This window comes from Rana temporaria, chromosome 3 (genome assembly GCF_905171775.1).
Source record: "Rana temporaria chromosome 3, aRanTem1.1, whole genome shotgun sequence".
NCBI lineage: Eukaryota > Metazoa > Chordata > Amphibia > Anura > Ranidae > Rana > Rana temporaria.
In genome coordinates this window covers 107,269,919-107,294,448 of record NC_053491.1, presented here as the reverse complement: position 1 = coordinate 107,294,448, position 24,530 = coordinate 107,269,919, and the positions used below count along the sequence as shown (strand labels likewise).

The window sequence follows — 24,530 nt, the reverse complement described above, 5'->3', positions numbered from 1 at the left end:
AGGCGTCCATCTGCGGCTTCGGTGGTGTCCTCCTCGGGTCCGTCTGCGGCGTCCTCCGCGTCGGGTCCGTCTCCCGGCTTCTCCCGCACTGTCTTCCAGTCGAATCGCTGCTTCCCGCGCAGTTTGCAGTACCCTCGGCTACATTCGGCCAGGCTCCGCTTCGCTCGTGCTCACGCTCTGTGAAGTTTATGCGTGAGCACGAGCAAAGCCGAGCCTGGCCAAATGTAGCCGAGTGTACTGCACTCGGTATATGTCGACGCAGGCATTCAAACTGAGCGCGGCAAGGGGGTATCGGCGTATATTGCGCACCCAAGATTTTCCTCTTATTTTAAGGGGAAAAAAGTGCGCGGTATACGCCCATAAATACGGTACTTACCTTATCCCAGCGCACTTATATATACCCAAATATGGGAACTGGTTTATGTACCATATTGGTCTACCTTTGGCACTGACTAACTTGGCTAAATAGGTCCCTGGCCAACTATACATCTGCATGTAAGCCAAACTAATTTAGGTGTATGTGTCTTACTATGGTTATCATGTGTAGACATATACACTTTACCTTATTATCTTGTATTTGAATAATTTTTACAGTCTTGTTGCCGGGGTCTCCAAACGCTCTAATAGCTGCACATTTTCTGACCTAGTGGATCTGACTACCACTGTTCAGTGCCTTGGCAGTTTTGTTCCTCTCGCCAGTGGGACCTCTGGGCTGCGTTCTGGTACATCTCACTCAGTAATACGCAGAATTGGTGCGCACACAGTAATTTCTCTTTTTTACTGATATAAATATGTAATGTGCTATGTTATATTATTTGTTGTGTATTAATGGCGTATTTTTATGTCATACACAGACTACACTATTCAAAAGAAAAGTTGCAAGGCCCTGACGAAGCACCTCTGTGCGAAACTTGTTGGCTACCTGCATACTGTCATATATCCTGCTTTTGTAACTACTGTGATCCATATTAATCGTTGGAAATTGTTTTTAACAATTATTATTACATTTTAATATATTTTCATAAAACAATCTGTTTAGCGTGTTTGCCTTTTTACAGCATTTGACACCTCCCACATTAAAGTGGGAGTTCACCCAAAAATCAACTTTCTGCAGTTAGATCCAGCATACTGCTGACATCTGCAGTATGCTGGTCTTTTTTATCTTATTTTGGTACTTATCGTTTTAGCAGTATTTGTTCTATGGCTCCAAGCGGGGATTACCATACTTCCTAGTATAGGCGTTCCCGAAGACAAGCAAGTTGATTGACAGCCTTCGATAGCTCGTCACGGCTTCCGAAAATCCACACGAGTGACACTCGGCAATTTACGGCACCTGCGCAGTCAGCTCTACACGGCAGGCGCCGTAAACAGCCAAGCATCACCTCGGCTGTTTTCGGAAGCCGTGACGTGCTATCGAAGGCCGTCAATCAACTTGCTTGCCTTCGGGAACGCCTATTCCCCGCAGGATTCCCCGCTCGAAGCCATATTACAAATACTGCTAAAACGATAAGTACCAAAATTAAAAAAAAAAAAAAACAGCATACTGCAGATGTCAGCAGTATGCTGGATCTAACTGCAGAAAGTTGATTTTTGTGTGAACTGCCGCTTTAAAATCCCCTAATTTGGGGGAGTGTCCTCTCCCAAATTGTCCTTTTTATAGCAGTTAACCTCTTATAGACCAACAAATGCAATGCAAAAAACGTCCAAACAGACATATGCAGAGTGGCTGCAATATTGGGAGAGGCTGCAATGCCTGACAGGGCTGATGGCTCAACCTGTGGGCTGCCTCAAGTCTCTACAGGGGAGGATGGTATCATGCAAGCATGATAAGGGCCACCAGATTCAGGTGGCGATACCCTGGTGCCCTTTTATATTCCTGCCGATGAACCTTTTCTACAGGGAGACAAAAGTCCTAAGCTAAAAGCAGAGGAACTTAACACAGGTGCATCAACAGCTGAACTTAGTCTAGCAAAAAACAATGCCTGCTAATCTGTACAGCTAGATGCTGAGTAGGCGTCTTAGGCAAGTCTGTATCCAACACACACAAGGTGCTTAAGTTCCTTAAGCTGCTGTGTCCCTCTGGCTTTACAGAGCTCTGACGTCTGGGCTTTTTTTGAAGGGCCTGCCCTGCGTCTGCACCATGAGTCGGCAAACACGTGTGCGTGCGCCAGCGGCAACCACACATTGTCCCCCCGCCTACAAAAGTACGCCCCCCTCACGCACACGTAGGGAAATGGTGGAGAGGGAGAGAGATTCCCCAAGGAGCGCCGTGGACTCGGACTACGCGGGACTCTGCCACACAACTGTGGCAGAGCCTGAAGCGGAGGAAGTGAGCCTCTCAACAGACCGGCTAACGCTGAGCTTTCGTTCCTGGAAAGCATGGTAAGCGAAACACCAGGTTTGTCTCTCTACTGCCTCTAGTGGCAGAAAACAGATAAGACATGCAGCTACTCATGGAAGACAATTCTTAAGGTATTACCTAGGATTGTCTTCACTTAACTTATCCCCGCTGCAAAATACTGCCGAGCACAGACAGACCCAATCTTCACCCATCACCGCAGGCTAAGTTCAACAGACCTTCAGGGACCGGGGTCCATGGTCAGGATCACCACACACCTGGACCTGCATCGCACCCTGCCAGAAAACCTTTGGTATTGGGTCTGACCAAAGCACTGGAACCCAGGATCCAGCCCTCCGAAGAGAGGCATTACAGGCAAAAACCTTGTGCTTCGGATACGAGGCCCCAGGTACCATCCACTTTGGCCCAAGGCACTTTGGATGGATCTGGTTTTTATGGAGGCTATTTAAATCCAGCATGGATCCCTCCAGTGGAGCTCCTCAGAGTACATTTTCACTCGTGACCAACACCTTAGACACTGGCGAAAAAACTGAGGTGCTCCCAGTATGGGAGGGGTTATATAGGGAGGAAACTTCCTGTCTAATTGATTACACCAGCGTCCACCTCACTGAGAAAATAGAGTCCATCTTGAACCTTCTGTACCTGACGGACTTGTTCTGAGGTTTTAGGTTGAGGATCAATCGGAATTTTCATTCTGTTTTTTTTACCAAGAAAATTTGAGAATAAAATCCCTGTTGCCTCCTCTTGGTGGCACTTGGACCACTACACCCTGCGGGGGATTGTTTTTTCATGGTGGAAGGACCTTCCGATAGAGTCTATAACACTGAGACAGAAAGTGAACCCTGGGAAGACTCCGATGCAGAGGGCTAGCAGCCGGACTGACCAATGAGGCACGGATGACTGAATCGTGGCATAGAGTTACTTTTTTTACTGAGGTAACAAAGTCACCACAGACGGAAGCAAATTCTGCTTTGGCTAAAGAAGCAATGCAAGTGCTGCATAGGGCTTTCTTTCAATTCTCTCCTATTTTAGCTTTGCATGAGGGGTTTTACCCTTGGACTGGGTCGGAGCTTTTGGCCTGAGAGGAAACAAAAAACAAAACAAATGCAAAAAAAAAAACAGGGCACACTTGGTGAGACCCAGTCTGTGCCTATGAATTACCCCAGAAGGTGCACTAAGAGGGGAAGAAATGCAACCTCAAGTGCCCAGACAGGGCCTCGCCACCAGGGGAGAGAAAAAAGAAAGACAGGAACCCCGAGTAATGGAACAGACAGACCAACTGCTCCCTACCTGAGCCTTGCTGGTGTCTGTGCCTGTCCCCACCACTGCAAACACCACGTGCTCCATAGTGGGTGTGCAGCGCTCCACTCGTGGCTTCACACGCCGCTTCTGGTCCAGTGCCATGGCACTATAGGACTTCCGGACTCCCATAGTGGGACTGGAAGCGGAAATAGGTGCCCGCTCCTGCCCCCCCCCCCCATATGCCCGAGCACCAGGAGTTGACCCGGTGACCTACTTTTAGGAAGCATCACTTCCGGCACAGCCAAGACACTTCTCGGCCCCCACAAAATGGTGGCTGTGAACGTGCATCCGCCACCCTGGGAGACTGGAGCGGGTCACCGGACCTTCAGCGGCTCTCCCCAAGCACCTAGGGGGAGAAGGAGCTGGTTCCTTATTGCAGAAAAAGCCCTGGTAAGGCGGGAGGGCTGGGGTCTTGAAATAAAAGGAGGAAAAAACAAAGGTGAGGAACCCATGTCTCTCAGGACCACCCAAGAGATCATGGCTCCCCCATAAGATTTTCCCTTCGGGCCAAAGGAAACAAAAACTGATGTGTGGTAGGAAGGTGCCTCCCTTTAAAGACCTGGAGGAAGGTGGTATTTGGAGGGGGGACAGGGTCCATCTGTGTGGCCATACAACCTGAGAGTTTATGGGCATATCCCTTGGCTGCTTTTTCCCAGGCTGTTCAGCAGATTTACTTACAGGGTCACGAGATTTCTCCCTCGGTCCACGCTGCAGCAGAGGGCGACATTTGCAGCAATGGGCGACATTTTGGTCATCCATGGCCTCTCTCCGCTTTCCCCCCGTGGCATAGCGGCAGCTCAGAAGGGCACTGACAGGCTAGCATGGAGCTCCAGAGTGTCTACTCGCCAGGTAAGTGCGTTAGGCGGCAGGATTTAAGCTGGGGAAAGGATATGAAGATCACACGCACACCCACTGTGAAGCACCCCTAATCTTTCAAATTAGTAATGCTTTGGTGATTGTAAACATTGCTGTCTAATCATGTATGTGCTTTTTACACTGTATAAATACCTCTTAAAATACAAAACATTTTGGGCCTTCGCCCCTGGAGAAGGTCCCCACATGTGGATGATTTAATAAACATCTTTATGTTCACCAAAAGACAAGTGGTCTTGACTGAATTCCACAACACAAAGCAAGCCTTTCAGTCAGAAGATTATTTCCAAACATGCCTAAGGTAGCATTGTAATTGTACTTTACTGCAGTTAAGTTGGTTGTTTTACACAATCTGACCAGAACAATAAGTTCTGATGTGCAAAAACAGCATCTAACATTATAGAACAATAAAAAGGTGCTCGTTTGTAGTAACTACCACAATATATCTACTTACCCTGGCAGCTTTTGCAGATTCCTGAGCGTTAAAATACTCTGCAACCTGTTTATAAAAAAAATAAAGAATATAGCATTACGTATGTCGACATCTACTACAAAAACAGCAAACTAAATTTAAGTATACTGAAATGTCATAATTACAACACTAAAACTAAGGCTTCGTCACTCTTACTGCATCAGATTTACTAAGTTTAACTCCTAGAGCAGATTAACAACAAACTGCTGTAATTCCAGAAATCTGAACATCTATTGTGAAGAGGTTATCGTGTCAGGGATAACACTTGCGAGGCTCAGTTTAACGTAGAAGCCAACACATCCCCTGATTGCAGCGCTGTAACGAAACCCAACAAAGCTACTGATTACACAAGCTTGTAGAGGAGTCAGTTTGGGTCTGCCAACAAAGACAGCCAAGAGGGTAGCATGATCAGAAAAGCCAAGCATATTAACCTGTTTTCTAAAATAAAAAAGGGCAGAAGGAGGAGAATAGTTAGCTTGCTAAAAGCAGCTTAATGCAATATTCTAATGAAAAATGTAATACACTTAAGATCCTTAACTTGCAACCAGAAGCACTGAGGTGCAACCATACCATAGATTAAATGTTTTTAACGTAGGCGCAATAATCATAAATCAAAGAGCTGCAACTAAAGGAGTTGCAATTTACTAGATTTTTCTAAAATTATAAAATGTTCCTTTTGGACAGGCAGGAAATATCCTTCAGAGGATGCTAAATCAACAGACATATGTATTTTAGTTGCAATAAGGACAGCGAGTTGTCGGCTTAATCATGACACACTCCATCATGTCCATAAGATTGGAAGGGACAGCTTCCAGTTCTTGGATGCTATGAATTTTCACTGTATTGATTTACATTAGCTGGGCACTGGGGCTTATAGTAGTCAATATCGTCAGCTGAATATCAATTAAAATTACTCCTGTAAATAAGTCCGTTAATGAGGTATTGAGTTGTGCAGGGGGAGGGCTGTGGCAGCCACAGTTTGTCAGCTTGAGTTTTTTTGTCCTGATGTGGCCGCAAGATAAGTTTTCCATTAAATTAAAGGTAATTTGGACACTGCCAGCTGACACAGTATACCTCATTATTATGAGATTATAGGTATCTGAAATGTACAATATTCTATGGAAATATGTACCAGAATTACCAAGTATCATATCATAATGACAAAAAGGTGCTCCATGGTCGATTAATCCTGTTATTCTCACACTGATCTAGCTAGTTCAACAAGCCTCACACATTGCTTGACAACTTTTGCTGAAAAAAAATTGCTAAAAGTACCTATATACAAAATAATTTATTAACATGCATCTGACAGTGAAAAAATAGTCACACAGGTGGTGGGAAATTGTCTCCCAAAATTATTTTCAGCTAGAAAGTAGTCCATCAACAGATAACCATAAGAGTAAACAGCAGATTTTCTACTTTTGACAATACAAACGTTAAAAAAAACTCAGAATTCTGAGCATGAGCTGTAAAAATGTAATGCATCATTGTGAGATGGGTGTTAATGCTTAACAGCCGAATACTGGCCCAGACCTTTCTTTTTCCTCACACATGTACTTAATGCCAGGAAAACAATATATATCAAAACCATGCTTAAAGTGTTGTCTTAAATGTGGCAATTATCAAGAACTTCTGAGCAGTGTGTCAAAAATATGGAACATTGTCTCTGCAGAACTGGGCCTGCTGCCAGTCACTCTATATGATTTACACTGCATCAGTTCTGCAGCGACAATGAATCTTTATTAGAAATCATTTACCTGTGTCATTTTGCTTGTAATTGATATGGGGAGAACATTTGTCAATATAGAACATATAACAGAATGTCAAAAGATGTCTGCCCCATTTAAAGTGTTTTAAACTAACTGTAAAAGTTGTAAGAAAGACAAACAGGCCTGTTCTTGGTCAAGTTATGTCCTCCTGACATTTCAAACTTTGTTACTGAACCAATAGCAGCAGGATGAGATAAAGGCAGGGTCTCTACCGCTGCATTAATACGAAAGAGTATTGGATACAGACTAATAAAGAGGACTTTTGGTCATCCAAGAACGCCATGTTTACTTACCATTTTCTTAAACTGTTTTTCTTTGCGAATCTCCACCATGACCAGGCCTTCTTTCACCAACCCTAGGCCCACATCATCCTTAGAATCAGCAAACTGCAGGGTTACATGTGGACAATTGGCTCCAGCATATTCCACATTCAAAAGACATTGAGTGTTCTGAATGTCACGGACCACATTATCTATCACATCTGCACGGGCATCTTCCTGAAAGAACCAAGCAAGATTCATCAAATTACCATTTATAATTAGTGTCTCAGACTTATGAGCTTAAATTTTATACTCACATCTTGCGGCACTTGGATGAAGGCAAAGCAGTACTCTATAGCCTGAGCAGGAAGCGTACGAACGTTGAAGGATGCAGGGAGAGGACCCAAGCGAGTGGAAGATAGAACTTCTCTCTAAAATTACATTTAAAGAAAAAGGTTAATAAACATGGGTGTCATTTTGGTCTATAACTGCAAACAACCTAGCTCTCTCAGCAACATTACAGCGCAAGCTGAGCTCACATCAATATACAATCATCATATTCAATGCATTTAGGAACACAGAAGAGCCCTACAAGAATGTATTTTCTCTCAGATTTTATGACGAAGGGATTAATGTTGGCAATCAGAGGCTGAGGGCTGTTGCCAGCAGCTGGGAGATGAAACGATGTCAAGAACAAAAATACATGTTAGCTGTGGGGCAGGCTAGGGGCCGGAGCAGAATCCATGATGCAAGTTCATAGCAGCCTTGCTGAGCTGCCTGCGGCCAGCGACTGTCCACTCTAAGTAGTGGTTATGAAACTATATTTACTAGAGTAAATCAGAGAAAAATTAAAACCGTGTGTATGTCTCCATGTTAAAAAGCAATGCAATTACTGGAAGATATAAAAGTGGGCTATACAGAAAAAACAAACCTGTTTAATCAGGATATATACTGTCTTTCCCCAAAAATAAGCCCTGGTCATATTCATTTTGGCAACAAAAGACCCAGTAGGGCTTATTTTCAGGGTAGGTCTTGCCATACAATGTGCCGTCTTCTCTCCCTCCCTGCCTGTCAGGAATCCCCAGTTTGAACAATGTTAAAATGTCAAAATCCTCTGTTACAGTAGCACACAATACACAATGTGTGTGTCCTTGCAATCCAATGGTGCCAAATGCCTCAGTTCTGCTCTCCTCCACCTCTCCCAGCTGCCCCAGTGGGGGACCCCACCTCACCTCCTTCGCAATGCTCAGAGCGGGGAATCTGTAAATACCTTGTGGAGACAGGAGTATCCATACCGCATACAGTAGGACATGTGGCTTGATTGCAGAGGCTCTGCACCGAGACTACCGTACCTTTCCGTGACCCGACAAAGCTCTGCAGAGGGAGGGGGCCGAGATCCCCTCGCCAACAGCCGGGAGAAGAGAAGACCCGCGGAGAGATCAGCTGAGCGCCGCTCTGTACTAAAGGCACCTGACACCACTATATCACAGAGACAAACACAAACAGCACACTGCCGTAACAGAGGATTATAGGAGGTAGGGCTTATATTGCAGTCCTCCTGGAAAAAAACGCTAGGTCTCATTTTCAGGGAAACATGGTAGTCATAAGTGTAAAACTATGGAAGTGTTTGTCTACACTGCAGGTTTACAGCTGGCCCCGTTACTAACATACAACAAATGGACCACCTAGTAGGCCAAGCATCATTATGCCAACATCTAGAAGATGCATTACGTTATATAGGGTGATGTTACTGGGAAGTGGATATGGGGGGGGGGTGGATTGCCATTGAATACAATAGCCAGCAGCGAAGCACTTTTCTCATAAAGACCAGCCACTATGGATTGCTATAGCAAACAAACATTGTACAGTACGGGACAAAATAATCGATTCATAGAACATGGATTATATTCTGCCACCATCAGACTTCTGGACACTGGAAAAAGCTTTGCTGGATCTGCCCTCTAGTATATCCCGATAACCCCAGCCACTGCACAAAGCCTCCAGATATTTGCTAGTGTCCTTAGGTTATGGATGCTTTTTTTCTTGAAAAAATATATTAGGGAACTGCAGAAAGTGCAAAGAAGGGGGAAGCAAACCGATACGAGATATGAAGGGCTCGGCTAAGCAGGAAAGATTAGCTGAACTGAACTTAATCTCTCCTAAGAAGAGCTTCTTAAAAGAGGAAGTAAACGCTATGAAAAAATAATCCCCCCCCTTCCCTGCAAAATAAAGGCATAATGTGCTAGTATGCATTGCATACTAGCACATTATGTTACACTTACCTGCAAACAAAGCCGCATTTATCTTCCTTCCGAGGCCGCGGACTCCAGCTGTGTGACTGGCCAGAGCCACGTTACGTCACTCCCGCACATGCGCGGGAGCTGCCGGTCACAGCACTCGCTCCTGAAGAAATAGCACGGACGGTTACTCCTTCATGGCGCACATTTAGGAGCCATTTACAGTACCTATAGGTAAGCCTTATTCTAGGCTTACCTCTATGTACAAATTACACAAAAAGAGGTTTACAACCTCTTTAAGGGGGGGAGGGGGGGGGGCTAGGGGATGTGATCACCACGTAAAAAATACATAAATGTGATCACAATTTATGCAGTTTGGTTAAAACTTTAGTGTGTTCATATTACACCATTGAGCTTTTTTCTTTGACTGGATTAATAGATACTGGTTCAGGGATCTTAGATACAAAATGGGCTTTGTGACCCCTTTTGGTTTTTGAACCATAAATAGGTTTGAATAAAACCCTGCGCCCCTTTCAGGTATACAGGAACATGCATAATCACTCCCTGATGCACTAAATGATCTACTGCCTAGAACAATGCGTTTCTCTTTGGAGGATCCGAGGGAACTCTAGATCTTAGAAACCTCTGAGGGGGAACCCGCCGTAATTCCAGCTTGTAACTGTGGGATACTGTTGAGGTGAACCACTGTTTTAGTGCAGCAGCCTTCCCCGCATTCGATAGAGTGGGGGCGTCCCCTCAAAAGGAGGACTTGGTGCCCTGCTGGCAGTGGAACTGCCTTGACGCTGCGACACCTTAGGATGCAGTTCTCTTCACAGGAAGTAGAGAACTCTTCCCTCCGGAAATCTTTTGGATATATTTGTCTAAATCATCAAACGTTCCCCATGAAAGGGAAACCCTGCCAATATCATCTTACAAGGAAGCTTGGCTGACCAGTTCTTAAGCCACAAAAAAGTCAACGCATGTATACAGACAGGAGAGCCAAAATGAAAAACCTGCTGTATTGAATCCTTTAAGGCATCTACAGCAAAATATAGCACTCAAGGTATCTGCTTTGCTTTCAGCACGCTCACCCTCTTGGGTAAGCCTGTCAGGCCGTCTGACCTTATCCTTTGTGGACTGGCAGACTCCAATTGCTGTGACAGCTGGCTGAATAGCTGAATTGGCCAAAGTAAAGGAAGCCTTTAAACTCTAGTTTCTTGTCAACAGGGTCCTTCAACCCTCGTGCATCCAACGGACAAGTTAAGTTCTTAAGGAAGAGACTGTCACATCTATGGCTGGCACGCTCTACTTAAACTTTTCCTCCATGGGATATAAAAGGGAAAACCTCTTAGGAGGAACAAAAATTCTGTCAGGATGTTTCCAATCAGCATACACCGCCCGTTCCAACAGTGGATGAAAGGGGAAAAAGCCTGTGCGGCTTGAGGAGGCCTCAGGGGCCCCAAGAAAAACTAGGGGGGCTCAAACTTATGCAGGAGGCAACTTAAAGGCAGAACGGACCATCTCGGTAAGAGTCTCGATCAAAAGCCTCTGCAACTGGGAAGCAGATACCAACTAGATATCTTCTGGCCCAGATTGGCCAGAAGCAGACTCATCTGCCAGGCCCTCCACAGAATCCTCAGCATTTAGCTCTTGCCCATCCTCAACCCATTCCTGCTCCAAATGCTCTAACCCAGCTAGGGCTGAGGACAGTTCATCCCTGGTGATAAAGGGTGAAGCAGCAGCCTAGCCTTGACTGTAGGCACAATACCAGACAGGCATAGTGGCTCAGATTGTTCGGAAGCCTCTGGCCTCTCAGGGAATACAACACTAGGATATGACTAGGCTCCTCAGGAGCTACTGATGACATGTGTGCCCTTCCCTGTAGTGTTAACCCCACTCCTCTTTTTTAAAGACATTACAAGCCACAAAAAGGGAGTACCTGGGTTTAGTATTTACATACCCCAGAAAGTAGACCCCTTATTAGGGCTCACCAAGCCCCTATGCAACAATCCTGCTAAGCACCTTTGCCTGCCAAGCAAAGCCTGGTAACTCATGTGACCCAGGTAGGGTAAAAATTAACCGCTGAAAAAGCATGGTTCAGAGCCCTCTGGAAGCAATGCATAATTGGCATACACAGTTTAAATAAGATGGCTGTGTGCAATGACTTTACGCACGTGCATGGTCCCGGCGAACGGGCGCGGCTGTATTCGCATATAAACAATATGACGCAAATCTTCATGCGCCCAGATTAGGCTATGGCACATGCACAGCTCCAAATGCGCACAGCCGCATGCACCATGACCGCCACACAACCGCTAACTCGTGAGCAGTTTGGCGAATGCAAGTCCACCATTGCGAACCAGATGCGCAAAGGTGCACCCTCGTGCTCAGACCATCCATTTAAGGTAAAAAAAGAGCAGCTAGATAAAAAACACTCTCTGCAAACACCCACAGCTAGCCCAAAACTCCCCCTGTGGTCAACGCACATGGATGTCCAGCCTCTAGCTAGGTTGACTGATTGTTACAATCACTGGGGCACCCCACAATAAGTAAATAAAGGGGTTTCACTTACCCATCCAGGCGCAGGGCAGCCTTAGAAACTAAGAGCCCAATCTTCACCCATCACGGCGGGTTGCTGTCACTTGAGGACCTTCAAGGACTGGGTACACTTTTCATGTTTTAGGGTCAACTCCTCGCGTCTTCATTGCGAGGCTCGGGTACCATTTATCTAAGCATATAAGCCTGTGTCAAATGGATCTGATCGGTCAATCCCTTGATTTATTTAAAGCGGATGTGCCACTAAAAAATATATTAAAAGCCAGCAGCTACAAATACTGCAGCTGCTGACTTTTAATATAAGGACACTTACCTGTCCTGGAGTCCAGCGCCGATCGCAGCAGATGACGAGCGATCGCTCGTCACCCTGCTGCTCCCCCCTCCATCCACGGTGAGGGAACCAGGAAGTGAAGCGCTCCGGCTTCAGTGCCCGGTCCCCTACGGCGCATGCACGAGTCGCGCTGCGCCCGCCGATTGGCTCCCGCTGTGTGCTGGGAGCCGAGTGTTCCCAGCATACAACGGGGGACGGACGGGAAGCAAGGGAAAAACCCGTCTTTTGCCCGTATCGTAGGGCCGGAAGTGGGTGCAGATACCTGTCTGTAGACAGGTATCTGCACCCCCCTCCCCCCTGAACGGTGTCAAATGTGACACCGGAGGGGGGGAGGGTGCCGATCAGCGCGACTTCACTTTAGAGTGGAGATCCGCTTTAAAAACAGTTTGTGCGACTAAAGAGTTGGAGCTCAGAGAGCTCAAACAAACGTGCCCATCCACCTTGCAGACATTGGTACACAATGAAATACTTCCTGTAAGGGAGGGGTTATATAGGGGATCACATTATGTTTAAGACTTTGTCTACCAGTGTTCATTCACCTAGAGATGGCGCATAACCCAATAGGTAATGAATATTAGCTTAACACTGTGCCCCGTGATGTAGGATAAAGAAAGTTTTTATTTTATTTGGGAACACGTGATAAATTGAGAGAGAGAGTAAAGACACAGATGTGATTTGGAGAATAAGCTTTATTGGACACACTTTTCATTAATGGATCATCAAATCTGGTAAGAGTTTGTAACATGCAAGAAAAAAAAAAACGTTTACACCGAACTGTTGGACTAGATTATAGACATTTTCATATGTAGTGCTGGATAATTCGAAAAATCTGTCCGACATTCGCCAGAAGGGGTGGTGGTTCTGTCTGATTGCTATGGGAGCTTAGTGCTGGCTATTTGGATATACAAAAATATAATATAAATGACAAACTCAAATAAACCTGGAGCATCTAAATTTTTTTTTAAACAAAATCCAATATTGGAAAACAAGATGGAGAGTTATCTTGCAGATGTGCCCCAAACAAAACAAGCCCATGAATAGCACATAACCAGAGGGCCCAATATATATTTATTTATTTGTGTGTGTACCCAAGATGGCACCCTCCTGTTGGCTTCACCCCAAGCCATCAGTGTCTTGGCAGCAAGGGTATGCCACTGAGCATTCACGGATCACCAGAACCTACAGCAACACCAATCCTCTGAGGCAGCGCAGCTGCCGCAAATGGGTGGAAACAATGTCATTTGTCAAACAGTGGGTGGAAGTGATGCCGCTTCCACCCTTCTAACTGGCAGCGCATCTGGCCCTAAAGAGGAAGGCGGGTGCGGTCACCAGTGACCGCCATGTACAATACCTGTTAATTTCATTCCATCCTTAAAAAAGAAAACAAAATGAACAAGAACAAAATGATAAGAAAATCACCAAAAGAAAACCAAAAAGCACACACACACACAATTTTTTAAATGGAGGGGTAGGGTGGACACAGCAGCAGTAGGCGATCCACAGAAATGATCTATTTGTCCAACAATATGAGAATGTTGATCTGCAAGGGTGTCAAGTGGAAATGAGCAAGACTGTGCCTCAATGGAGGCCATCATGAGACTCAAAATCCAAAATAATTGAAGTGAATTTACTAATGCCCGACTGACCTGAGAGATGAGGCGAAGCAATACAGCTCTTGTGGACAAGCAGATATCGGTTTAGGGTTTTTGGTCCAACTTCAGAACTCTGAATAGGTTTCAGTAAAACCATTTAAACGTTTCCTCTGCAGGAACTGGGATTACTACTCCTTGTGTCTGAATATGACTCCCACCAGCCCACAGTTCTGGCATTCTTTGAGGTGAAACTGGTAGATTGGAGGTGAGGAATTGAGGCAAGGGCAGGGATAGAAACTATTTTGTAGCCCCCAGAAATGACAGATTGGAATCGGAGGCCCAGGATGTCCATTATACCTATTGGGACAAATACCAACAGACATCCCAGATCTCTGGGAAATGAGGGCAAGCCTTCATTGTAAAGACAGTTTCGGGATGGACTTTGGAGGGTTTTTGGGGACCAATACTTGCAATGAATGGCCAAACAAAAGTTCACTTAATGCTCTGGATTCTTTTTTGAAATGGGCTCTGTGGCGAATGACTAAATAATGGTGTTATGCACAATAACATTAATTGCCTGGATATTACATTGCATCTAAGTAAAAAATGGTATAAAGCAAGAGGGACGTGTCCCACCTTTCCACTGCATTTTTGGCGATTACAACCCTGGATTTTTTTAATAAATATAGACTGTATAGTAACTGGCAACACAGAGAATAGCAGCTTGAAAAAGATGAGCACTTACTGTACAAATCATCTATTAAATGTTTCTCTGCTACATTAAATACATAAAATGTAATCGCATACATAATTGTTAGGCTCACAAGCTGCTCTGGCTGGTATTGGTAAAGTTCATATTTCTCAATGCTGGTAATTGTTTTGTTTGTTTGCGAACATACCATATTTGCTCTAATAGGAGGCACAGCCCCACTTCACACTGCGGCAGAAAAAAGAAAAGATTCAATCTGAGAGAATATATTAAATTGAGCGCTTTTTATGAGTCCTAAGGGATCATGCAGGAAATTTATTTATGTAATATATATTATACAGAGACCTGAGAGATTTAGATCTCCTTCCAAGCTTAGAAAGGCACAAGAGAAGAGTCGGCTTCCAAATCCTTTCTGTAGGTTAATGCTTTTGAATACAACATTAACAGCTGTTCAGGTGGGGTCATCGGCAGTTAATGCCGGGTCATGAACCAATACATAAAAATGGTTTTAATATGTCAATGTTTACAAGTGTCACTGAAAAGATATGCATTATCACAACCTCTGATTAAAGGTTTACTAAAGCTGTAATATGTTTAAAGGATAAGTCTGTGAAGGTCTAGGTACACATGAAAACTTCGGAGAAACCGCTAAATCCTGCTCAAGCAAAGGCTAGAAAGGGATATACAATAGATCTACATCTTCAATCAAAGTAAAAGTATACTGAAATACAGAATGGCAAGAGATATTAAAATATATCCAAACGCTATTTGGGACTACAATTTAACCGAGTATCTATTGCAGGTGCTTGAATTAACCTATAAAATTAGTAGAGAACAATTACATCCTACTTCGACATGGTACCTGTAATTTAAATTGGGGAGTAGCACGGGAGAAAAAGTTGAAAACATTTGCCAGCCCAATAACAGTAAGTGCCTGAACAAGGATCTTGACACCCAACTGAGCTCTTGTGTTCTAAACCCTGTCACATGTTTAACAGCTGTCACTATCAGAAAACCCAACCTGAGAAATGACTGTCATACAGACATCACTAAAGAGAATGTAGACAGTGGGGTAACTGCAAAAAGGCTGTAGGAGATCATCAGCACGAAGATGCAGGAAAGGATGAAAAAGATCAAAACAAAGGTTAACCACTTCAATACCAGGCACTTACCCCCCTTCCTGCCCAAGCCAATTTTCAGCGCTGTCAATTTTTTAATGACAATTGTGCGGTAATATAACACTGTACCCAAACAACATTTTTATTATTGTGTTCCCGACAAATAGAGCTTTCTGTTGGTGCCATTTAATCACCTCTGCGGTTTTTATTTAAAAAAAAATAAAAAAAGTTTTCCTTTGTTATAAAATGTTGTAAAAAAAAGGGATTTTTAATACAGCTTACCTGTAAAATCCTTTTCTTGGAGTACATCACGGGACACAGAGCGGCATATTCATTACTATATGGGTTATATGGAGTACCTTCAGGTGTTGACACTGGCAATCTCAAACAGGAAATGCCCCTCCCTATATAACCCCCTCCCATAGGAGGAGTACCTCAGTTTTGTAGCAAGCAGTATGCCTCCCAAAATGGTCCCCAAAAAGAGGGGTGGGAGCTCTGTGTCCCGTGATGTACTCCAAGAAAAGGATTTTACAGGTAAGCTGTATTAAAAATCCCTTTTTCTTTATCGTACATCACGGGACACAGAGCGGCATATTCATTACTATATGGGATGTCCCAAAGCAATGCTCACAATGAGGGGAGGGAGAACATCTCCAAGACAAAAGGATTTAATTTAGAGAAATACTCAAATCATAATAAATCCAACTTAGTTGAGAAAAATAATCTTAAATTTTAAATTTAACTCAAAAAAGAGGAGCCCCCGGAATCCGAGGGTCTCAAACTGCAGCCTGCAGTACTGCCTGCCCAAAGGCTGTATCAGACTTCCTTCTTACGTCCAACTGGTAGAATTTTGTAAACGTGTGGACAGAAGACCAGGTTGCCGCCTTGCAAACTTGAGCCATAGAGATCTGGTGGTGTGCTGCCCAGGAGGCGCCCATGGCCCTAGTAGAATGAGCCTTTAATGATACTGGAGGAGGCAACCCTTTCAAGCCGTAGGCCTGAGTGATTAATTGCTTAATCCACCTAGAAATGGTGGACTTTGCAGCTGCCTGCCCCTTCTTGGGCCCATCCGGTAATATGAACAGCACATCTGTTTTCCGGATCTTCTCTGTAGCTTTAAGATAGGCCTTCATGGCCCTGACGATATCCAAGGTATGCAGCAACCCTTCCTTTCTGGAAGTAGGTTTAGGGAAGAAGGATGGTAATACCAAATCCTGGTTCAAATGAAAACTGGATACAACCTTCGGTAGGAAGGAAGGATGAGGGCGGAGAACGACCCTGTCCTTATGAAAAATAAGATATGGTTCCTTACAGGATAAGGCCGCCAGTTCCGATACTCTTCTTGCGGAAACTATGGCGACCAAAAATACTAACTTCCTTGTCAGTAAAACCAAAGGAATTTCAGCCAACGGCTCAAACGGTTGTTTCTGTAAACTTGACAGAACAAGGTTTAAATCCCACAGGCAAAGCGGGGATTTAACTGGAGGTTTAATACGTAAGACCCCTTGAAGGAAGGTCTTAACCAGCGAGTGGGTGGCCAGCGGCCGCTGAAACCACACTGACAGAGCAGAAATCTGTCCTTTGATTGTGCTTAATGCCAATCCTTTATCCACTCCTAGCTGGAGAAAACGTAATACTCTATCGATGGTAAATTTGCGAGAAAGCCATCGCTTGGACTCACACCAGCCTACATAGGCCTTCCAGACCCTGTAATAAATCACCCTAGAGACCGGTTTCCTGGCTCTGATTAGGGTAGAGATTACTTTCTGAGACAGACCTCTACCCCTGAGAATCAGGGATTCAGCCTCCAGGCCGTCAAATTTAGATGCCGTAAGGCAGGGTGGAGGATCGGACCTTGCGATAGCAGGTCTGGCCGTAGAGGAAGAGTCCAAGGGTCTCCCACTACCATCCTTAAGATTAGTGAGTACCATGCCCTTCTGGGCCATGCTGGAGCTACCAGGATGACTGGTATGTGCTCCACCCGGATCCTGCGCAGCAGGCGGGGTAGTAACTGGAGCGGGGGAAACGCATAAAGAAGTTTGAACTGATGCCAAGGGCAAACCAACGCATCGGTTCCGCAGGCCATCGGATCCCTTGAGCGGGACATGAACCTGTCTAGCTTCTTGTTGAGTCTCGATGCCATGATATCCACGTCCGGCACTCCCCATCTTTGGCAGAGTGCTTGAAAGATTTGTGGATGCAGAGACCATTCCCCCGGCAATAGAGTCTGGCGGCTTAAGAAGTCCGCCTGAAAGTTGTCCACTCCTGGAATGAATATTGCCGATATGCAGGGCACATGAGCCTCTGCCCATAGGAGAATCAAGCTCACCTCTCTCTGAGCGGCTTGACTCCTGGTTCCCCCTTGGTGATTTATGTATGCCACGGCCGTGGCATTGACTGATTGAATTCTCACCGGGAACCCCTGCAATTTTGACGTCCAAGCCCTGAGGGCTAGTCGAGCAGCTCTGAGCTCCAAGACGTTGATGGGCAACTGCTTCTCTGGCGTTGCCCAAGTACCTTGGCGAGTGCAACCATCCAAAATTGCTCCCCAGCCCGTCAGGCTGGCGTCTGTGGTCACTATCTTCCAAGCCACTGGGCTGAAAGACTTCCCCTTCAGTAGATTCTGAGGGTCTAACCACCAACACAGACTTTGTCGGACTCTTGATGAGAGCGGCAACGGGATATCCAAGGCCTGTGGCCTTCTGCTTCATGCTGACAGGATGGCTGCCTGCAGGATGCGAGTGTGGCTCTGGGCGTATGGTACCGCCTCGAATGTGGCCACCATCTTGCCTAGTAACCTCATACATAGGCGAATAGTCGGTTCCTTCTTGTTTAGAACCAGTAGGATTAATTCCTTGATGGCTTTGACCTTCCTCAGAGGTAGAAACACTCTTTGTTGTTCTGTGTCTAATCTCATGCCGAGATATTCCAACTGCCTTGTGGGCAGGAAAGCTGACTTTTCTCGATTTAGGACCCAGCCGAACTTCTCGAGGTATTGGACCGTGAGGGCCACTGCTCGCTCCAAGCCGGGAGACGAGTGATCTATGACTAGGAGGTCGTCCAGGTATGCTAGGATCGTGACCCCTTGGATCCTTAGTTTGGCTAGGATTGGAGCTAGGACCTTCGTGAACACCCGGGGGGCCGTAGCCAACCCGAAGGGAAGCGCCACGAATTGGAAGTGACGCGAAGCCACCATGAAGCGTAGATATTTTTGATGTGGCTGATAAATTGGAAGATGAAGGTAGGCATCCTTTATGTCTATGGACGCCATGAAGTCGTCCTTCTGGAGTGTGGTAGCTGCTGACCGCACGGATTCCATCGGAAATGAGCGGATCTTTAGGTATGTATTTACCATCTTTTAGGTCCAAAATTGGCCTGACATCTCCATTGGACTTCGGGATGATGAATAGGTTGGAGTAGAAACCTAGCCCCTGTTCCAGGACTGGTACCTCTACTATTACTTCCTGGGAAAGTAGATAATTTAATGCCGATATCAATGCGGCTCCTTTCTCCGGATCGTTTGGAATCCTCGACTCCTGGAATGAAGAGGAGGAAACCTTAGGAAATCTAATTTGTAGCCCGTGGCCACGGAAGACCGTACCCACTCGTCGGGAATGCTGGCTTCCCAAACCTCTGAAAAGAGTCGCAGCCCTCCCCCCACCTTCATGGGTGGGGGCGCCCCTTCATAAGGTCGGCTTGGGGGCTGGTTTTGCTGGTTTGCGAAACCACTGCTTTCTGCCTCTAGCAGCCTGTCCTTGTGATTTGCTGTTGAAGCCGAAGTTTGCTTTCGCAGGAGGCCGTCGATACTGTTTGGCATTAGAGGGCCCCTGCCCAGGGGAGTACTGTCGTTTAAACGCAGGCCCCTGAAACTTCCTCTTAGTTGGCAAGAGAGTACTTTTGCCATTTGAAATGGTTTGAATGTATTTATCTAGGTCTTCTCCGAAGAGTCGTCCTCCATGGAAGGGGAACCCTACCAGGAGCTTCTTGCATGGGGGCTCGGCCTCCCAGCTTTTTAACCATAAGAGTCTTCTCATATGAATAAGGGATAACGATAAACGTGACGCTTGCTGGATAGAATCCTTAATTGCGTCTACTGTAAAACATATGGCCCTAGGGACATCCGAAAATTCTTCTGCCTGCTGGGCAGGAATAAGTTTAAGCATCTGCTTAACTTGATCCGATAATGCTTGAGCAACCCCAATCGCAGCCACAGCTGGCTGTACTACTGCCCCTGCAGTAGTGAAGGAGTTCTTAAGTAGTGCTTCCAAGCGTTTATCAACTGGATCCTTGAATACCTGTATGTTTTTTACAGGGCATGTTAATGATTTGTTAATACATGAGATGGCTGCGTCCACTGCAGGAGTAGCCCATTTCTTGGAAAATGTATCTTCCATAGGATATAGGGCAGAGAATCTTTTAGGTGGTAAGAAGATTTTATCTGGCTTGTTCCAATCTTGGAACAAAACTCCCTCTAGTAGAGGGTGGATCGGAAATACTGCATTGCTCTGAGGCGCCCTCAGTGAGCCCAAAGCTGAAACCGTAGATACCTGGAGATCTGGTACTGGCAAGTTGAATGCATTATGGACCAAGTCCGTTAAGGCTTGAATCCACCAGCTCTCCCCTTGGGAGACTGCTCCAGACTCCTCTGTATCCGGATCTTCGATCCCTGAACCTACTTGGTCCTTGTCCAAGAGGTCGTCCAATTCCCCTGAGGAAAGGACCTCCTCTTCTGAGGGTCCGCGCTCGGGCGACGGAGATCTAATCCGTTTACTGCCCCGCATAGCTGTGGCTATCATTTTTCCCATTCTTTTTTCCATCTCCTTTAAAGAGGTGAGTAATACCTCGTCTGTGACTATCTTAGGGTTGGACTGACCTGCGCCAGCTCCAGCCCCAGATCCCGATGGCCCCAAGGTTCCCTGTGGGGAAAGCAGCGGCATAACTTTGTCCGAGACCTCAGACTCTCTGGGGGAATCCCCACCTCTTGTACCCTCTGACCCGGATGTCATGGTACACTACCGAGGTACACCTGCTAGTTTATTGGTACTTGGAACTATAAATAGTTAATTGCCCAAACACCTGTTTGGGGGATAAAAAAATGCTTCCTCTCCCCTAGATGACTTTTTTTTTTTTTTTCTTCAATCTTTCTTTTTTTTTTTTTTTTTCGTTTTTGTTTCAAATCCAGGAAAGAAAAAGCATTCTGTCCCCCTGAGTAGTATTGCAAAGAAAAAACTATGAGATGGAAAAGAAACAGCCTATTTCTAGGCTTGAAAACAGTCTTCTGAAGACTGCAATATTCTTTCTGGCCACTGTGTGTCCTCGGCGCCCCGTGCTGCCGCTCTGGTCTTTCCTCCCCAGTTCCAATGTATTGAATGAGCTGTTTGGAACGAAAAAAGGAAGGGCTGCCCCTTCCTTAAACCACTGACCCGCCCTTCCCCCCTCAGCTGAACGGCGCGAATTGCGCCTATAACACGTGAACGCGCGCGCGCGCCGATAGGGGGGTGGGGGGGAAGGGAGCCTCTCTGCTCCAGCTGGAACCACGAGGAGGTCAGCGTTCTGCCTGCTTGCAGGCTCTGAGGAGGAAGACTGATGGAGCATCGCCTGGAGGCTTGCAGGCAAGCATAGCTCTCTGACACACACATACACTTTATATCACACAGGCCCCACTCAATGCTTTTCCAACACTACAAGGGAGGTCACTTCTTATGGGGAAAAAATACACATAGAGCCATCCTATCTTTAAGATATGTGACTAGTTTGCCAGATGCAGCGCATAACTTTAGGCATGTCCCCTGTGACCCCCCAGAAAAAACATGCTAAGAACCAAGTTCCGCAAGTTTTCCCCTCACTTACCTGCTCCATGCCGCAGGACTTTGCCAAGCAAGAGGCCCAATCTTCCCCCATCTCCGTGGGGATGTCTAGACCTTCAGGCCCTGGGTTCCTATGAAGGATCCACTGTCCTGGGCCCATATAGCACTCTGGCAACAGAAACATTAGGCACCCAAAGGTTTCTAAGTTCTGGGCCCAGGGTCCAGCTCTCTAAAAAGAAAAGCATTATGGGCTATACCCCAAGGGTTTGGGGTCCGGTTACTGACCACTTTAGCGCTGAGGCCTTTGGACAGAACCGGTAGCTCACCTAATCCCAAGGATGCAGAGGCAAGCTAAACCATGACCAACACCTAAGACACTGGCGTAAAAACTGAGGTACTCCTCCTATGGGAGGGGGTTATATAGGGAGGGGCATTTCCTGTTTGAGATTGCCAGTGTCAACACCTGAAGGTACTCCATATAACCCATATAGTAATGAATATGCCGCTCTGTGTCCCGTGATGTACGATAAAGAAAGTAAGTTTTCTCCTGCACTGATGGGCACTCATAAGGCGCCACTGATTAGATGGCACTGAAAGGCTGCACTGATGGGAACTTATGGGTGGAAGTGATAAGCGGCACTGATAGGCATCGCTGATGGCAATGGCAGGATGTGTTAATGGGCACTGATTGGCAGCTGCCTGGTGGTCTAGGGTGGCATACCTGGTGGAAGTCCTTTATGGCAATCCCTGGTGGTCCTGGCAGCATCCCAGGTGATCCTGGGCGGGCACCTGCGCTGATACACAATCAGCACAGACCCCCCTGTCAAGAGAGCTCTCCTCTACTCATGTCTGTCAGACGAGAGTGAGGAAAAGACGATAAACGTCTCTTCCTGTTTATATCGTGATCAGTCATGATTGGACATGGCTGATCATGTGGTAAAGAACCTCCGTCAGAGGCTCTTTACCGAGATCAGTGATACAGTGTTTCAGCCTGACACGCCGTGCTCCCTAGGGACATCGATTGCGGCATATCCTGCTGAACGTCATATAACCCAGTCAGGATAACTGAAGTGGTTAAAGTTTAGGATGCACAGTGCTTTTATCAAACAAATTGTCACTCAGGCAGTATTACTAGTTTTAATACTCATGACTCATAAGTGTGTGACAACCTATATGCAAACCAAGTTACTGCCATTAAATCATGCTAGCTGCCATTTGATTTACTTATTACAGGTACATATATAGCGCTGTCAATTTTTGCAGCACTTTACACATATATATTGTGCAATCACATCTGTCCCTGCCCTCAAAGAGCTTACAATCTAAGGTCCCTAACTCACACATACTAGGGCCAATTTAGGCAGGAGCCATTTAACCTACCATTTAACCTTCCCTTGGTGTGCATATTATTCGTTTCATCTGCGGTACATCACCATATGCTGTATATATATTTATTTTCATGCTCCTTGGATCTCGTATCTATCCACACAATTGGAGGAATACCATCCGGACTTTCAGTGGCAGTTTCTGATAAAGACCCTTGCTGGGGGTTTCCAGCTGCAAGCCTTGTTTGCTTGCCCTTCTGGTAAGCGCATAGACATTTATTCATCTATTGCACCGGTGGAGGATTTTTGTTTGCCAGTCTCGTTTACACTTTTATTCATCAATTTCACTCACCTAATTTTAACTTTCACTACATTTTTTTCATTTTTGGTTCTTTGGACACTTATGGACACTATTTATATCTATATTAATTTATTAATCAAATTGATAATTTATACTCACTTATGGTTAGCGCAACTTATTTGTTTTGTTTTTGATTGTATATTGTGTGTATATCACAATTTTTGTTGCAGCTCATTTATTTTCTGTTTTACTTAGTTAGTTAGCGCAGTATCACATTTTCTCTTGACCATTTAACCTACCTGTATGTCTTTGGAGTGTGGGAGGAAACCAGAGTACCTGGAGGAAACCCAAGCAGGCACAGGGAATACATGCATACTCCAGGAAAGCAGTGCCATGGTTGAGATTCAAATAGATGACCCTAGTGCTTCTAGGCATTAGTGCCAACCACTTAGCCACTGAGAAGTTTTTTTTTTTCCACAGCAAAGTTAGGGACACTAAATTATAGTTTCGGTCTAGACCTGCACACAATCATGGATTTAAAGACAAAAGGCATGTAAAAGTTTCAGGAATCACTATGGTGGATACATCTTTACCAGGTATCAGAAAGGTCTGATGAACGTCATCACATATTTCAGTAGGAGTTCCTATATTAGAGTACAGAGCATGCCATAAAACAATTTCTAAATGCCTAAAACAGTAATTCCATAAGTTATTGGATACTCACGTTTCCATAATCAATGTAAAATACATGAATTTTAGAAGGAGACTCCGCCTTTTCCACCCGTGCTCTGTACCTACAGTAAAAGTAAACAAATGGAAAAAAAATCAGGGAGTATTAATTTTTTTTTGCAAAAGTTTGTCCATATTTTGAAACTACAATTGAAGTCACTAGCACTTCTGCTCTTCTATTCACTTGATTCAACCCATTCCACTGTTCATGGTAACCTACTGGTACTCTGTTACACACCATCCATTCTGTTAGTTCATGTGTAAAAAAGAATCTGTTTGGATTTATATATAAGTTAATGATGAATATCTGTTGTTTCATCATGTTCATTATCATTACTGGTTTAACAATACTGCAGCACCTATATTCCCCTCCCCCCGATTCTCAACACAAGGCCTGCTGTGCCAAAAGCAGGGACCACCAGAAGGGCTGGCAGGATGCCAGGTTCTGGAATGCTTTCTGTGTTCCTTCATCCAGTACTATGATGAAGTCAATATTATCAGGCTTAGTGATCCCCACCCAACAGTAGAAGCATAATCTGGGCCAAACATCAGAGGGTGCATGGAAGTTGGTCTGGTAAGTAAACCCTGTCAGGTGTTAACTAGAACTGAGGGAGCTGTGACAGGCACCCATTAAGAGAGTGCTGGCTATGCCCACCCATTCCACCTAGCTCCTTCATTCATAGAAGCTGCACTACAGCTTCTATGAATAAAATGTGAAATATGAATGGGGGCTATTTAATCATCCGACCATACTCCATTCATTGATCCCATTTCATTCATAAAAGCTGTA

General features: G+C 45.3%; 1 protein-coding gene across 1 annotated transcript in view; it reads right to left on the bottom strand.

Annotated features, from left to right (window-relative positions):
• SND1 (staphylococcal nuclease and tudor domain containing 1) overlaps positions 1-24,530 on the bottom strand; it is a 701,900-nt gene that overhangs the window by 12,811 nt on the left and 664,559 nt on the right. Inside the window, exons 20-23 of the mRNA XM_040343211.1 lie at positions 23,736-23,805; positions 7,353-7,466; positions 7,069-7,272; positions 4,989-5,033 (exon numbers count right to left, since the gene is read on the bottom strand). Coding sequence (XP_040199145.1) covers positions 4,989-5,033; positions 7,069-7,272; positions 7,353-7,466; positions 23,736-23,805 — 433 coding nt within the window. The remainder of the gene's footprint in view (positions 1-4,988; positions 5,034-7,068; positions 7,273-7,352; positions 7,467-23,735; positions 23,806-24,530) is intronic.